The sequence below is a fragment of the Polypterus senegalus genome, chromosome 8, assembly GCF_016835505.1.
Source record: "Polypterus senegalus isolate Bchr_013 chromosome 8, ASM1683550v1, whole genome shotgun sequence".
In the NCBI taxonomy this organism is placed as follows: domain Eukaryota; kingdom Metazoa; phylum Chordata; class Cladistia; order Polypteriformes; family Polypteridae; genus Polypterus; species Polypterus senegalus.
In genome coordinates, this window is record NC_053161.1 from 96,213,136 (window position 1) to 96,231,327 (window position 18,192).

The 18,192-nt window shown below is 36.8% G+C and overlaps 1 protein-coding gene across 5 annotated transcripts in view; it reads right to left on the reverse strand.

Annotated features, from left to right (window-relative positions):
• LOC120534140 (protein piccolo-like) overlaps nt 1–18,192 on the reverse strand; it is a 215,814-nt gene that overhangs the window by 195,614 nt on the left and 2,008 nt on the right. For all 5 annotated transcript variants that reach the window (XM_039761466.1, XM_039761467.1, XM_039761468.1 and 2 more), the window contains exon 2: nt 16,065–18,028. In XM_039761466.1, coding sequence (XP_039617400.1) covers nt 16,065–18,028 — 1,964 coding nt within the window. The remainder of the gene's footprint in view (nt 1–16,064; nt 18,029–18,192) is intronic.

Sequence of the window (18,192 nt, forward strand, 5' to 3'; positions counted from 1 at the left end):
TTCCCTCACCTGAGAATGTTATGCGTTGAAGCTATCAACTTGTAAAATTGCAGATTGACTTGAATATGCATGATTCTGCAAAAACTATTTGATTCCAAAGATTATTCGTCCTGAATTTTCTTGCATTATATGTGTGAAAGGCTCTAAATTAGTGAAGGTTTCATTTGGACTTGTAAAAAACTACTGGGTCAGTAATACTACTTTATGAGAGGCCCACCAAGTCAACAAATTAATTAAAAAGGTAAACACAATTATGGAATGCACTTTGGATCAACATCAACCTTGTGCTACTCACAAACATCTGATCAGAACAAATTAGGGAGGTGTGCTTTAAACTTGCCATGATTATTACAATTGTAACAAATCCTCATCATGCCTGAAAATGGTTGTGATTTTTTTTTCTTTTTTATGCGAAAGATAACTTTCCTTCTTTTTTTTTTGGTGTTACAGAAATTTACGGTGGCATGTAAGGTGAGGAAGCTGGGAATGTGTATATTCTGCATTTGTTCCTTGTGTTGGAGAAACGTAATGAGGAGATACTATGTGAAGGCAAGGTTGTGGCATCCTTTCAAAGATCACCCGTCACATTGCAGAAAAGATACTATATGAGTTGTTGCTGTGATGAGAATATAAACAAGAGAACTTTCTAAATGTGCGCTACAAAGATTGAGGAGGAACTGGGTTAATTTCGTTTTTTAATGTTGTTTTGCCTCGTTGTATTATTCTGTATTTTTCTCTTTTTATTTGGAACATTACAACAATTTTGAAAAGGACAGACCATTCAGCCCAACAGACTTACCAGTTCTATTGTTTTTGATTCTGTCAGTAGTAATAATCTATACTAATAAAAGGCAAAGCCCTCACTCACTCACTCACTCACTCACTGACTCATCACTAATTCTCCAACTTCCCGTGTGGGTGGAAGGCTGAAATTTGGCAGGTTCATTCCTTACAGCTTCCTTACAAAAGTTGGGCAGGTTTTATATCGAAATTCTACGCGTAATGGTCATAACTGGAAGCAGTTTTTCTCCATTTACTGTAATGGAGATGAGCTTCAACGCCGGGGCGGAGTTTCGTGTGACATCATCACGCCTCCCACGTAATCACGCAGTACATAGAAAACCAGGAAGACCTCAAAAAAGTGCTGAAGAAAACATGCATTATATAATTGAGAAGGCAGCAAAACAATAAGAAGCGAGCGAGTGACATATACAACCATATTCAAGCGTTCTGCTACTTCGGAAACAAAGCACGATGTAAACCTACACTTTAAATTAAAATCATAGACAGGCTGCCGCTGGCGTTTGTAATTTAGTGCCTGCCCATATAAGGCCGTCCGTCAGCGGCAATCCAATAGCAAACTCCCACTAAATATTCACGGGTGAAGGACTGTGCTTATGGAGAGGAAGATGAGATGGTCAGGGTGGTGTTTGACACAAACTCAGCGAAACTGCGAGAGAAAGTTTTAAGTGCCAGGACTAAGGTAACATTAAATACAGCCATGGACATAGCACGAGATGGCACCAGCACAGCTGGGAACCTTCGATGCATGTACACCGAGGCTCACGTGAACTGACGAGTGCACAGATAAAAGCAACAGTTCCAAAGAGCGCTGAACAAAAACCGAATTACACAATTGAAAAGGCAGCAAAAAATATGAAGCGTCTGATACATATAAGCATATTCATAAATCCAACTACTGCGGAAACAAAGCACACGTTGGAAAAAGTCAATGTCCCGCTAAAGGAAGACAGTGTAAAAAAAACCCGTGCATGCAGTGTGTCAGGTCTCAGATAAAGAAGAAGACGAGCTGTTTATTGATGCAGTAAGAAAAGAATCGATGAAAGAAACCTGTCATCTTTACAACGATTGACAAACACGGAATGTAACTTGAACACAACACATCCTACAAATACAATCCTGATTGAAAGAAATAATGATAATCAAATCCTTGATGACAGCAACACTCAGTAACACTCACAAAACAAATACTGTATATTGACAGTCATGTTACGTTATTTTTAAAATGTTCCCTTTTCTTTTTCTAGCTTTTTTAACACACTACTTCTCCGCTGCGATACGCGGGTATATATATATATGTATATATATATATCCCGATCTACATACTCGAATAATGGATACTTTATTCGCCATCAATGATTGTTTTGGTAAAGCCATACTCAGTGTATTCATTAGATGAACGGTAAAAAAGTAAGAGAGAGGGGAGGATGACTTATTGAGGCATGCAGGCTGTAGTGCGTCAACTCTATCTGAATTGCGCGATCACATTTGAAAAATATATCTTTTCAAGTTCTATTTAGTCCATATGTGTCAAACTCAAGGGCAGCGGGCCACATCCGCCCGGCGTAATTATATCCGCCCGAGATCATTTTATATACTGTATTATTGTTATTAAAGCCCGGTATATGAAGCGCTGGTAACACAATAAACTACAGATCCCATAATGCAGCGCTTCAGCTGCCTTGCCGAACACTTACCGCGTTAATCAAGTCTACCTTATGATGCTGCAAGTTTTTGCGAAGCTAGCTGACACGATGCTGAAGAGAAAAGTTAAAAGTTAAAAACCGATGGGAGGCTGAGTATATGTTTACTGAACCCGTGTGTCTCATTTGTGGAGCTAATGTGGCTGTAATTACAGAATTTAATCTAAGACGGCACTATGAGACAAAACATCAGGGTAACCTGAATGCAATTCAGAAGATACAGAAAACAGCATAATTAAATAAGAACCTGACACTTCAGCGGACGTTTTAACCGTGCACAATCACAAAGTGATTTCAAGTGAAGCTGCTTTTATGGGAGACACAAATGCACCAGTTCACCTTGCCCCACTTTCCCTGTTGCCAAGTAATGTTAAACCAAGTCGTCACTACGGTGTTCCCAAATACGCACTTTGCTGATAAACTGAGCGACTGCGCACTGAGTTTGCACGGCGCTTTGGTGACTTTGATGAACAAAAAGTCCGTCTACATGCGGCTCGAACCTTGTGCATGTTTGGTAGCACATATCTGTGTGAGAAGCTCTTCTCAGTGATAAAGACTAACAAAACAGCACACAGGAGTCGCCTCACTGATGAGCACCTGCAATCCATCCTGAGAATCTCCACAACACAGAACCTCACAGCAAACAGAAACGAACCTGTGGCCAAAAAAAGATGCCAGGCGTCCAGCTCTAAAATGACATATGAGCAAAGACAACTGAATGATTTGATTTGTTATTGCTGAAAGGAACACATTTTATTTATATTTCCAGGTTATGTTATGCAGCATGTTCATATTTGAATTTGTATAATTTTGACAGGATATATTTTTATGGAGAGCAAAATCTTTTGGGATATTTAAAATCTAAGTTTATTTTTATATAAAATTACATAAGAGTAAAGAAATTTGAATGTTTGTTCTTTTAACGTTTACTTTATTTCTAACTTGTATAATTTAGACAGGATATATTTTTATGGAGAGCAAAATATTATAAGTTGTTTAAGGTTTGAGTTGATTTATTCACGAATAATATTCCTGTCTGTTTTTACCATTCCTACCAAAGATATTTCTGTCGACTAAATAAAAATTCCTTCTATTTAAAATTTAAATAGAACTTGAACAAATACAATAGTTCATAATATCCACGCAGACTTGCACGTAAGAGCGGGAGTCATCCGTTTTAACAAGCAGCGTATTGCACTGATATGAAATAGCTGTGTGTGTATATATGTAGATATGTATGTATATGTATATATATGTTTATATATGTGTGTGTGTATGTATGTATATATATATGTATTTGTGTGTATATATATGTGTGTATGTATATATGTATGTGTGTATGTATTTATGTGTGTGTGTATATGTATGTGTATATATGTAGATATATATATATGTATGTATATATGTGTATATATATATGTTTATGTGTGTGTGTATACATATATATATATATATATATATATATATATGACAACAACACTCATCACTCACAACAGTGACAAAACAATTACATTGACAATCATGTTACGTTATTTTCAAAGTGTTTCCTTTTCTTTTTCATTGCTTCTTTAACACACTACTACTCCGCTGCGAAGCGCAGGTATTTTGCTAGTCTCTTATAAAAGATTATAATGTGCAGGCTTCCAAGGCAACTCAAGCCCCTTCTTCTGGCAAGATGTAATACAGAAACTGGAATTCCCTGTGTTTATATAGACACTAGGAATGACACAGCATTGGAAAACCTTCAAGTGAGACATCTTAGATGTAAAAAGTTAATAGACCTCTCCAGGCTAAGATTCATTTAGCAAGAGAGGAGAACAATGCATAATCAAGATCTTTTGATAACTGTCCAACAAAGTCTTTTTGATGGGTTTTTCCATACAATGTAGATCTGTAGTCAGGTTGCCTGGGTCAGTCAGAGAGATGTAAACAATTCTCATATCTGATTATAAAACTTTTGTCTCTATTTAAACCATCTTTTCTCCCTTGGTGTGTTCCGAAGTTGTCCATAAGCACTGTAACTTTAAAGTCTGTCTCACAGTGTCCATGGCTGTTGAAGTAATCTCCTACAGAAGCATCCCTATCTCCAAGCTTAACGTGGAACCTGTGTAAATTCATTCTTTGGTGGAGTGTTTGTCCAGTTTCTCCCACCTAGAAGGCAGTGTCAGGACATTTCATACAGAGAATTAGGTAGATCACATTAGATGATATGCAGGAAAATGATCCCTTTATGTGATGTTCTAATTGGCAGTGTGGTATAACTACACAATCTGAATCATAAATGTAAGTATACATTTTACATCTTTCCTGTAGGCAGGGAGATGTACCATTATCTGTTGGTTTACTCAGGGACCTTCGGCCAATTAGTTGCTGCAGGTTCGGTGGTTGTGTGTATGCCAGGAGAGGAGGTTCTGGAAATACATTCTGTCAGTAGAAATGGAGACAAAGCATGAGCTGTGCATGATAAAGTATTGTGATATAGCCATTCTGTGGATGGTCTTATAGAGTGGATTTTGCATGCCACCCCTACCAAAGCTGTGGCCCTTTCTAGTGTTCATTAGTGGACTTATTCTACTGAATGCAGGGGCAAGTAAATCTTTGGGTTCCCCAGTAGCCCACCTTTATATGTTTTCAATGGTCAGGTGCTGATTTGCCTGCCTAGGCTGTGGCCTATAGACTAGTATAGTATTCCAACCGATATTTATTTTCATTTATGCATGACCACTGACTTTCCTCTCAAAGAATATTTTAGCAAACATAATTTTTCAATTCATTTTCAATGAATGTTTCTTTACAATGATAATTAATTATTTTGGTGAAGGATGTGACATTTAAATGTGGTTGTGTGAAAAATGTAATTGTTCATTTAAAAAAAAAAATGAAGCAGTTTTATTAAACTGATGAATTAATTTGTAGACAGGAATGTTTTATCTATTTATAACACTATTTGTAAACTACCGTAAACATCTCTTCTTCACAGTAATTACTCTTTCTTGCATTATGTTGTGCCTATGTTGGTTTCATCCATTTACTCCAGATTCCACCCTAACCCAAATTCTTGTGTGTTAGATGTGAGTGTAGATGTGAATGTGACTGAGCTGGTCAATGATCTGGCATCCTGTCCAGTGCTGGTTTCTGTTTTTGGGTCAAGTGTTCTGATATCCTTAATAAATGTAAAATAGAAGAGAGTTTAGGTGTGAATGTGAGTGAGGTTTGCAATCCATTGTTGTTTCCTATTTTGAATGAAATGATGTCAGTATCATTAAACATGGACTCTCAGTTTTCAGAATCAGCACCTAATCAGTTGTTGGTGTTCTGCTTTGAAGCACTGCTGCCTGTATAGCTGTTAACACCTTTGTGTTGTTATTTTTGGAGACAGGGTATAAACATGCTTGGCAAATACACAGATTAAATAAATCTTGTAAAAATTAAGATAATAAGAAAATGAAAGCAGTGATGCTTGCACAATATACAATGAAACAAATATGTTGTATGTTCAATACTGTGTTTGGGACTTTGCATGAGGTTTCCTTACTGTATGAATATTTAATTGGCCCTTTACCATATACTACAAATTACTTGCATCATATTTCTTAATAGAAAAACAGACATTGGGAGATGGTAACAGAAAGAAGCAGAAAGTTAAGTGAAAATTTTCAAATTAGTATGTGGTGCACAATTTCAGGCTAATCAACAGTTTTAACACAGAGTGTTAAAACACTTGTTATGCGAGAAATGCACTTACAACAGTGCTTGCAAAGGCAGAAATAGTTATGTTCAAGATGCAGAGAGCAAAAAATGTTTGTATGAAGAACCTCTGAGATAGTGAAAAATGTGTATTAAAGAGGCAAAATTCTGCTTAAGTAAATAAAATGTATCAAGCAGCTCTGTAATTTAAATTATAATAAAATGTGAAGTAATTAAATACATCTATATGTATGAAGAAAGCAAAATTCCAATAAAATATCATATCATGATTAAAATAATCTACATACATATAAAAGAATTTGTATTAGTATTTCACAGCATGACAAGGTTATTATTATTTCTATGGAAGGTATTTCCCACATCTGGCATTTTCTCCCTTTTTTCATTATGCGTTAATATTGCTTCAAAATGAATCAACTGAAAACATTTTCACATTTAACAGAGCATAATTAACCTTTTAAGTAAATTAAAATTAAATGTTTTTGGTGGTTGAGTGATGACCTCATAAACAAAAATGCTTTTCCAGAGATTGAGAAAGTATTTTCTTAACTTGAAGCGTTATATTTTTAAACCACAAATATACAGTTTGAATTTTTAGATTTTTTGTTTTAAGCTATAAATATTATGCCGGTTGGTAGGTTTATATGTGGAAGTAAAAATACTCCTAACAACACCTTAGTTCCTTAAATGTAATATTTATATTTAACATTGTCAAGTCATATTTATGCATTTATTCTGAGCTGTGAATTTGCACTCCAAAAATAAGCTAAGTGCTGACTTACATGCCTTTACAACTCATTAATCATTTGCATGGTGTCTTGTGAATAATGTAAACTAACAACCAACAATAAAGTATGATGACGTAAAGTAAGATAAGCAAAATGTAATAGCAAGAAATGTGATTATATAATAAAAATAACATACCTAGAAACTCACTGCTCTTACCCATGTTATGCTATACCACTAGGAAAACTGGCCATGCCGATTCACCACACAACCACACCTAACTGAGGGAACCACTATACTTCAAATTTCTCCTAATAAAATATTTTGCCAGGTAACTAGCAAAATCCAAGTTTCAGTGGGCTGACTGGATGCTATGTTAATCTGAGGTACAGTTAAATGAATCAGATTGTGGGATGAGGGCCACAGATTCTTCAAAGTCAGTATCTATCTATCTATCTATCTATCTATCTATCTATCTATCTATCTATCTATCTATCTATCTATCTATCTATCTATCTATCTATCTACCCAAAAACCCACCACCTACCCACCTACCCACCTACCCACCTACCCACCTAGCCTGCCCACCTAGCCTGCCCACCTAGCCTGCCCGCCTAGCCTGCCTGCCTGCCTGCCTGCCTGCCTGCCTGCCTGCCTGCCTGCCTGCCTGCCTGCCTGCCTGCCTGCCTGCCTGCCTGTCAAAACCAAAACATCTCCATAAACATGCCAGGAACTGTAAGGCAGGAAATACGACAGAGATGACTTGAGCAAAAACTCAGTTTGTCAGGAGTGAGAAAATACTTATTCAAATATTCAACTTTAGTAGACTGATCAAGTTCTTCTAATATTTCTAATATCTAATATTTCTGAAGTTATTTCAAAGGCATGGTGATATCCTGAAACCACAGATAAGAGAAAAAAGTTTAATACTTCTGTGTAAAGAAAAAAAGAAAAGAACAAAAACTTACTTTCTGAGAAGAGAGAAGAGGCTTGCAATGGACCTTAGTGCTGAGCACAACTGAAGACAGAGGATGATGAGGGAATGCCAATGATAACTGAAGATTTTATAATGATTCATTTACCAAACAGATCACACAACTTTCTGATGTATATGCAGATGGCATACAGTTTTGTGTATTTTATTACTCTACAGTTCATTATTTCATTGTTTTTAATTATATTCTAGTGTGTTTTTAAAGCATATTCTAAAGGCGTGTTCTTTGAAAAAAAAGATTAAGGAGTATTTCAAAGATTAGCATAGAAGTGCAATGATTAGAGAATTTTCACTGTCCATATAGGGTTTATATGTTCTCACTGTGCCTTGTCCATTTATTCCTGATTCCTCTCTACCCAAATGCATGTGTGATGAAGTGAGCATGGATGTGAATGTGAATGAGCCGGTCAGTGATCTGGCATCCTCTTCAGCCTTGGTTCCTATTTTTGTGGCAGGTGCTGTGATACACCAAATTTATTCAAAACAGAAGTGAGTAAAAGTGTGAGTATGAGTGAGGTTTGCAATTCAGTGACCAACTAGAAGTAATGCATAGTTATTAAATATTCAGCGCATGCATGTGCCATTTGGGTGTACAGTCTTTCTGGTGCTTGGTTGGCTTTGCAACACATTTGGATAGAATGTGCTATAAAGACCCTAGGCAAAGCTTACAGGTCTTCCGATTTAAATTGCCACTAAAAAATTTCATTTCATTTAAAGGGACAAAATTCATACTTCATAGATAATAGAATGATCATAGATCACATGAAGGTTAGTGCTGACAAGATTGGACACAAAGGCACAATAGAGGTTTGAAGTGGAAACATCACATATGGAGAAGGATATGACAGTTCCCAAATATTTCAACTAGTCAGTAACAGTAGCAGAAGTTATAAAAATAAAACTGAAGACTGAGTTTGAAAAACTGCAAAAACCCCTCAGCCAATCATTGTAACTTTATAGCCTGACATGGTTTCAAAGGTTTGAAAAAGGTCTAAACATGAGGGAGACCTTTAGCAACATTACCTACTGTAGATACAGAAATATATCTAGAATAGGTAATGCAAAATAGAGAGAGAGTCTCTGATTTGTATTAAGTATAACAATAGGTGAAAGCAGCTTAGATTTATAGAGCACACCACCCAAAGCTAAATTAAACAGAAGAAGGAAGAAAGAGAAGACAGTGTTGTCTGGATCCCTTCTTAATGAGTAAAAGTTGTCTGAATTTGCAAGTCCTGTGGAAGGAATGGAGTATATAATGTTTTAGTCATACTCATAAATGTTGCACCAAAAGGCCATCATGTCCAAAATGTGCCACTTTAACCAATCATTTGCTAGTTCACCATCTAGTGAGAGAAATGTTGCAGACAACTTAAAGGAGAAGGCTGAATCAATGACACGAAAGAGTCTCTGCAGATTATCTTGGGCTAAATGGGAGTTAATAAAACCAGTCTGACCTCGGTGGACTGGTTTGCCATCAGGAAAATGTTTAGTAGCTAGTTTCATTAAGAACATTGGTCTTAAACTCTGGCCCTGGATGTTGTGTTTATCTTGTTTTAAAACGAAAACGATAATTTCTGTGTTAATTCTGGAATTTAAATAGTGACAGAAAATGACTGCATTCAACATTTGATAAAGTAGAAGGGAAAGCTAGTTCAAGATGGTAGATAGGAGCTCTGCGGAGTTTTGTTTATTCATGGAGCTCAGAAGTTCCTTCAACTCTTCCACAGTAATAAGGGCACTCAAACACAAAGCTACCACTTCTGAGAGGCGGGGACAAATTCAAGAAGATTCCAAGAACGTTCTAGAGAAAATCATTTGGCATGGTAATTTAAATACCAATTATTAATTTGCTTTGTGTTATTGGTGTTCATATGTGATTAAGCCTTGATGAAAAAATGGTACCAAATAACACCAAATGACTCGTCACGGGTGCCAAGAGCTTGCTGGGCTTAACCCCAAAGAAATAGAACCCTAGAGAAATAGAAATGTGTAATGTTGTGATAGACAGATCTGAAATTATGTTTATTACAACAAGAGTGCATTTAACTGAGCGCTAACATATGAAACTGTAACTTCATATTTTTATACACTGCAGGGGTGTGACTTTGCAAACACACAGAGTTCAAATTTAGCAATGTTTAAAATTTTACAGAATTAAAATATGATGCAAATGACAGTGAAAATTCTCATATATTTCCCACAGCCAGTGTTTATGTCTAACAATTAATTTAGTCATATAGATACCATTACAGACTTCTTCTTCTTCTTCTTTCAGCTGCTCACATTAGGGGTAACCACAGCGGATCAACTTCTTCCATATCTTTCTGTTCTCTGCATCTTCTTCTGTTACACCCATCACCTACATGCCCCCTCTCGCCACATCCATAAATCTTCTCTTAGGCCTTCCTCTTTTTCTCTTGCCTGGCAGCTCTATCCTTAGCATCCTTCTCCCAATATACTCAGCATCTCTCCTCTGTACATGTCCAAACCAGCGCAATCTCGCCTCTCTGACTTTGTCTCCCAAACGTCCAACTTAAGCTGACCCTCTAATGTACTCATTTCTAATCCTATCCATCCTCGTCACACCCAATGCAAGTCTTAACATCTTTAACTCTTCTACCTCCAGCTCTGTCACCTGCTTTCTGGTCAGTGCCACCGTCTCCAAACCATATAACATAGCTGGTCTCACTACCGTGCTGTAGACCTTCCCTTTCACTGTTGCTGATATCCGTCTGTCACAAATTACTTCTGACACTCTTCTCCACCCATTCCACCCTGCCTGCACTCTCTTTTTCACCTTTCTTCCACAATCCCCATTACTCTGTACTGTTGATCCTAAGTATTTAAACTCATCCACCTTCACTAACTGTACTCCTTGCATCCTCACCATTTCACTGACCTCCCTCTCATTTACACACCATTACATTACCATTACAGACTGACTAAATTTGACCCATTTTGAATTTTAACAGTAGTAAATGCACTATAAATATAATCTTTTCATCCTAAAACCTTTCCTAAAATCACCCAGAAATATACAGAAATGTAAATGTTATCAAATTTCTTATTTTTGTATAGCTGGTACATGTTTTGTGCAAATTTTCTGTTCAATGCAAATTATAGTCTGGTCTTGATTAGATTAACCATAAAATTATAGTTATGTAGAAAACTTGAAGCAGGAAAGGTGTGCCATACATGTCTAAATGCAAAAACAGTGAAAAAGCAGTTTCTATTTAAGGAAGTGTCTGTTTCAAGAAAATATCTAATACAAGACCACACTACCATGTATTATAATGATTTAAGAGAAATCACTACAGAATAAATAGTTTTGAATTTGTTTTGTGAACAATTCAATAATTCAATATCAACCAAAACAAACAAGTCAAGGGAGAAGAAAAAGGGCTTCAAACTGTCGCGAGTGCTAACTTTACTAACAGACTTCTTGCATGCTAAGCAGTGTGCATAATTGGTCAGACTCACACTAAGAATATCACATGTGAACCACACCCAGACAAAACAATACCAATCTCATCAGCTTCCAGTTCACAAAATTCACAGCAGATGAACCATGCTTGCCTGTACTCCCAATACTCTTGCCCACCAATTTGCTGCAGCAATGGTGATGAGGTTTCTGCACAACATGTCACTGACATATTACCTTATGACGATATCAAGTAAAAGCCAGAAAACAATAAGGATGAAGAAACAGCAGAACTGGAAGACAACCTATAGGAAAATGGCTAATCACTGATCCTTTGCTGAGGGTAAAAACAGTGTCAAAAAAAAGGATCAGGTAAGCAAAAGAACCATTTATGTAAAAAAATAGCACTGTTATTTGGTCCAGAACACCACAGGAGAGAGCAGGCAGGATGGCAGCAGAAAGTGTCACACAGATAGTTTCTGGGGCCTACAATATTGGCTATGTCCCTTGCATCCGACATTGTTCCAACTTTCGAAGCCATTCTTTCCACCAACCATTGAAAATATTATCATTGATATGACAAACATTTAACAGACTACAATACCAGGAAAAGAGGTGTAGACAATTCTTGACAAAGTCACAGATGCATGCAGCCTCACATCATATTCTATAATATTATTGATGTGTCCACCTAAAACTGCTTTGTGATGGCAAGGGAGCTAAACTCTGACTGGAAGACAAGAAAGAGAAATCGGAGGAGCTTGAAAAAGCATTAATATCTCCTCTCATACAAAGACAACAGCACATTTCTCTCACACCTTAAGCTGCAGTACTTGTAAGTGCCATGCAAACATCTACCCATGACAAGCCTGAAGTGACACAGAAAGTCATATCAAAAGGACAGAAAAGGTCTAACAAACCAACACATTTTGCAATATCTGTAGAAAATACATTTGCTAATGCCCTACATTAAAAGTTTCCAGCTTCAGTCATTCTTGCAATGAGTAGAATTTGCTAGTGTGAGATTGCATAATATTTAGTATATAACACTCTAGTTGTTAGAATATACAATTTGATAGTATAAGAATATTGCTGGAAGCAATTTTTGTATTGTCAATGGATTGACTCATATCTTTATATATAATACACTACTGTGGCTTGTCTGTCCAGAGTTTTAAATCACCTGTAGTTTTCAAACCGTTTGACCTATTGTCCTTAAATTTGGTACACATATACTAAATAATGTCTACTATCCATTTTCAGGGTTATGATTGACCTCCAAGGTTATTCCTCTTTTTATTTTTATTTTATTTTATTGTAGAATCAACTCTCGATAGTGGGCAGCAGGGCGGCTATGTGGCGCATGCATACGGGTGCCATTCTCTTCCCTACCACCTTCATCACTTCCCCTACCTCTTCATATCTTAAATCATTCTTGAAGCAGATTGAAGACTTAAGTGCCAGCTTAAGTGAAAAATTAAGGAAAACGTACTAAGTAATTGCAACACAAACACTAACTTAATCAGTTTTAACACGAAAACATGCCGACGAGAGAAGAGAAGAAGCGAGCCACTAGGGTGGAGAAAAGAAGAGCTGCTCAGGAAGCAGCAAGCACATCAACCTCTGAGCAAACGAATGCTAAACATACAGAGAAAGAGGAGGAAAACTAGGGATGTTCAAGTCAAGTGTATTCACTGCACATTATCATGCAGTGCGCCGTTACTGGTGGTTTAATATTATATTACTGAAATGTTTTTACTGTTTTCTTCTGTCAGTAAAACACACTAAAATATTTGTTTTTATATGGTCTTATCTTAGGAATTTTCTTGGTTACCTACTGCATTAATTTGTCTTTCTGAAATAGAAGCTTTTATTACACACCAATAGATACCACCAAACAAATAAACAAAAATATCACTTAGTATAAAAGCTAAAAAAATACACTTTCTGAATTTTGGCCCAATACTAAAGATTATTTATCTGTTTTTTGAGAAGTAACAGATTTTTTTATATCCAAAATAGATCTGGGTTTAAAAATGTAATGTAGAAAGTCTAATTATGATTCGATGGTAGAACGGGATCAAAAATTACGTGTCCTGTTTAGGTTCAGAGAATAAAATAATGTGTTTATTCTCCATCTGCTGGAATGGGATTGCAAGTAAGGATGATAGATTGTTAAGAAAGCTTTTTTGATCAGACAACATCTAGATATGTGGGAACTTTGCTTGAGAAATAAATATAAAACCAATCTGAAGCTAAGATTGATGGCATAGACAAAACAAAAGAGTTATTTCCTGAGCTATAAATTACTACAGAAGATAAAAAAATGAAAGAATTAGTCAGGAAAGTGCTCATGGAATTTGGAGATGGAGAGTTATCAATAAGCAGCTTATTAACAATGTTCACACCCATACCTATATATTAACTGAACATTTAAAATTAAAGAAAGTTACCTTTCCATTTTTTAAGCTGGTGCAATTTAACGTAGGCAACCATCTCAGCCATACTTTCGACAAGAAAAACTAAATGTTTAATTCTTTTTTGAGCCTTTAGGAAAACCCTCAGTTAATATATTTTTCCAAAGTTGCCTTTCTTTATGGTAATAGAGTTTCATTTTATTGCACTGTATGTGTTGCAATTCTGTTGTGCATGTATCCAATTTCATCATAATTTCTGAAAACAATGCCATGCAGAGAGTGTACCTTTTATTAATTTCAGATTGTTCTGACCTCAAATCAGGAAAGTGAGTCAGCATAATTACTCTCAAAGTATTTGTTTGCTACAATAGAAGATTCTTTTCATCTACCAATGCAAGGAGTCAGATTCCCAGGCATTTGCTGCTCGCCTCAAGGACTTCTTTGATGAGTTATATGCTTCTGAACGGGTGCTGCAAGCTGACTGACAAGCGTACTGTGGCAACGTAAGTGGCGTTTAAGAATATTTCAATAGGATACTAAGCAGTGATGAGTATAAAACTGGATGGGTCTAAAAAGTATAGGCATTCAATAGACCACAAATTCAGAAACAGAGAGTGATCTAGCTAAGATGGGCACTAGCTTCCTTCTGCAGTGCAGCTGGCAAAAGAGGCTCAAAAAATAGTTGGCAGAATTCAGCAAATGATACATTATTGCAATAGCAAATTAAATCATGCTTAAATGTAAATGACCAAGAGTTTATAACATGCCAAACATAAATAAATAGAAATGTCTAGAAACAGGAATGTCAATTCTAAATGAATAGCAAAGGTAAACCCCATGCTACATTTCAAACCGCCTAATACAGACCAGGGTTGTGGGAGCAGCTAGCACAAGTTGCGAGGCAGGAACAAACCCTGGACAGGGCACCGGTACACACACGCACATATCCACACACCAAACACACGCTAGGGTCAATTTGGCATTGACAATTCACGTAACATGGAAGGAAATTGGAGCATCTGGGGAAACCCATGCAGACATGGGAAGAACATGCAAATTCCATGCAGTGAGGACCCAGGACACAAACCAGGGTTTCCTTAGTGCGATGCAGCCACAGTACCAATATGCCACCTCCCCCTCCCCCCCATGGTAAATGTATTTTCAAAAATAAATAATAATAGGAGCATTTTATCCATTGATTTATTATAACATCTAAAGTCTTAATCTCCAAAACTATACATGAATATAACAACAAAAGAGTTTGAAGAATCTAGTAATCATGAAGAATCTTGTAGCTCTCCTCTGTAAATGTGAACTTTTAAGTTAATGGTGTGGAGACCTGCACATTACTGAAAGTTTAGTGCTGTGGATGGGAGTGAACAGTCAAGGAATATGATGCTAGAAAAACAGTGATTTTTTAAAATCTTTTTTCTCTTTTCTAGTTGCTACATAAATCATAATCATTGTTTTTAAGATATAGCATGCTATATTAAGTAACATATGCCAACAAACAAACCAAGTAGTGGGATTACGCTACAGTCAAGCAACAATTTATGCCTAAATTAGTATGAAAATGCCTTTTGGCAGAAGCAGCTACCATGAGTCTGGCCTCAGTGAAGAGTCTCTTAAGAATTATGATTTTAAAGATGTTAAATGAACAAGAGGAAAATCGAATTTATGGATGTTATTTTCTATTTTTTTTTTAAGAAAGGAAATCAGCTGGCCTTTGTTTTCTGTGATATTAACTAAGCTACTATCTAGACCAAATAAAAAAGTACTAAAAATAAGATCAAGAAAATGTAGATTTTACTTTCAGAATATGCAATAAGATGACATGGTCTCTGACAAAAACATAACTGAATTTGTTTAGTAGTTGGTAGATCATTACAGCCATGGAATAAGTACTTTATGGAAAAGCTTAAAGCCTTAAAATTTTAGAACTGCATGCTCACAATATGAGCTGTTTGATACTTTGATTCAGAGTAAGTGTTATTCTATAAATAACTAGGAAAACGTTAAATCCCCTTGTTATTTTATATTTTAGCATAAAAACCCTAGTTAAAAATAATGAACCTAGTTATTTAGATTCAGATTATTGATTCTATACCATAATGCTCTTAGACACTTTACTATTAACATACATGATATTTTGAGAAGATCACTTGCTCAATCAACTGCTAAAATGATAAGCTAAACTTCATGTTGTGAATATAATTTTTTCAGGTACCAGTTTTGCTGCAATGCCTCATTCATAAAATACAAAAACAAAGACAATAAACATAATGCAGTCTTACCGAATAGCCATCAGAATACTGAAAATGAGCTCTGTTGGTTTCTTCAGCAGTGGGACTCAGTGGTTTCGGATCAGACATTGAACGCTGCATCATCTTCATTGTTCTTGGGCTTGGGGGAGGTGCTTTAGATGATTCAGTGGTAAGAATTTTCTGTGGACTAACCTCATCACTGATGGATTTTTCATACGGAACAAATTCTAAAGATTTGCTTGGGGAAACAGGAGATATGGGTGAGTACAAGACTTTAGGGGATTTAGGTGGGGATGGTGCAACATGCAGCGAGGAATCTGCTTTCAAATGGGTTGTATAACCTATTTCTAAAGGAGTTGGGCGTTTCTTGTCCTTTTGTGGAGAATACTGTCCTTTTTGTTTATCTGTGCTTGTTTCTGTTTGACAGCTCAAACTCCCACCTTTGTAAGTCTTCTCTGGTGCAGAAATATGTTTTATTATTTCCACCTTGGAGTCTACTCTTGCTCGAGCTGAGGGTGTCCTTATAGTTCCAACAGGCTCAGTTTGAACTGACATTTCTGAAACAGTTTGGACAGCAATGCTAGAAACTTTAGACAGCTGCTTACTTTTATCTATTTCACTTATACCTTCGCCATATTTGTTTACTCGTGACTTTCTTCGTGACCTTGGAGGTAGCGCCCACTCATCTTGGTCCTCATCATCTGTTTGCACACTGCTGTCTACACTTTTCTTAGTTCTTCTTCGTCTTCCTGTATAAGTCCTATCTACTACATCTTCTTCATCAGTTTGGACACCACTATCTACAATTTTTTTAAATGTTCTTCCATCATCCACTTGCTCTGTATCATGTTCAGCATAGTGACTTTGGACATCATTTTCCTTCTGAGTCATATCTGACATGGAGCTGGGTAGACTAGTGATAAACTGAGCAATTCCTTCTGAAGGAACAGTATACCATGTTGCACTTTGTGAAAGGTCAATCCCAGAAACTGCAGCTGTAGTAGATGTTTCATCATGGACGGGCCAATACTGACCATTTTCTGTCACTGTGTATTGTGCATCTAGCAATAACGGTTCTGAACTTGCTTGTGGTGACACACTTCCAGAAGGGTCATACCCATACTGATAAATCTGGCGTATCTTTTGTTCTTCCAGTTGCTGCTGCAACTGGTGCTGCAGTTGCTGGATCTGCTCAAGTTGTAATTGTTGTTGGGCAAATGTTTCTTGCTGCATCATTAATTGTGCTTGCCGCTCCTCTTCCTGTTGATAGAGCAGTTGATGCTTCATTGTTTGAAGCTCTTCCAATTCTTTTTGTACAATGAGTTTCTCTTGTTCCCTGAATCTTTGAATCTCTTGTCTCTCCCACTCTAATTCTTCAGCTAAGCGTAGCTGTTTCAATTTTTCAAGCTCAAGGAGTTCCCGCTCCATTTGGAATTGTTGTTGCTTGCTGTCATCCGAACTAGATGCAAGAGGTGAGGTCAAAGCTTCTAGGGAAGATGCAATAGCCTCTAGAGAGGCATCAGCATATGATTCAGAAATTGAGGCTGTTGTTGGAATCAGGTCAGACTGCCCTACTTTCAACTGTTCTGTGGTTGCACCGTTTTGCAAACTTGTTTCAGTGGAAGCAACTCTTTCTTGCTCAGCAGTTGTACTTGTTAAGAAACCATACGACCTGGCAGCTGTTTGGCTTTGTTGTGTTGACAAAGACGGCAGGGTATCAATTGTGTGTTGTCCTGATATATCTTTGTATGTCGTGCTAAAGATTGACCCAGGCTGAGTTGTGATGGCAAATGTAGTTGGAACTGGAGCTGCCACAGAGGAGTATACAACACCATTGGATGACCTTAGTACACTGCTTACACCAAATTGTGTTCCTATTGCTGGAGTGATTCTTGCTTGGGAATACTGAGGAACACTTGCTCCAGTTCTTGAAATCACCTGCCTCGTTTCTGGATATGAGCCTGAGCTCTTGCTTGAATAATCCATTACTTCACCTGAAAATAACAGCATCATAATTATAGCTCAGTTCTGTCCATGAGTTTTTTTCAAAGCCATGCCATCCAGATGATTTTAAAGCAAAAACAAAAAAAGACAAGAAGCATGCAAAATCTTCATTGTGGATAAATTAGCAGGACGTGAAGCGAAACAATGTGAAGCA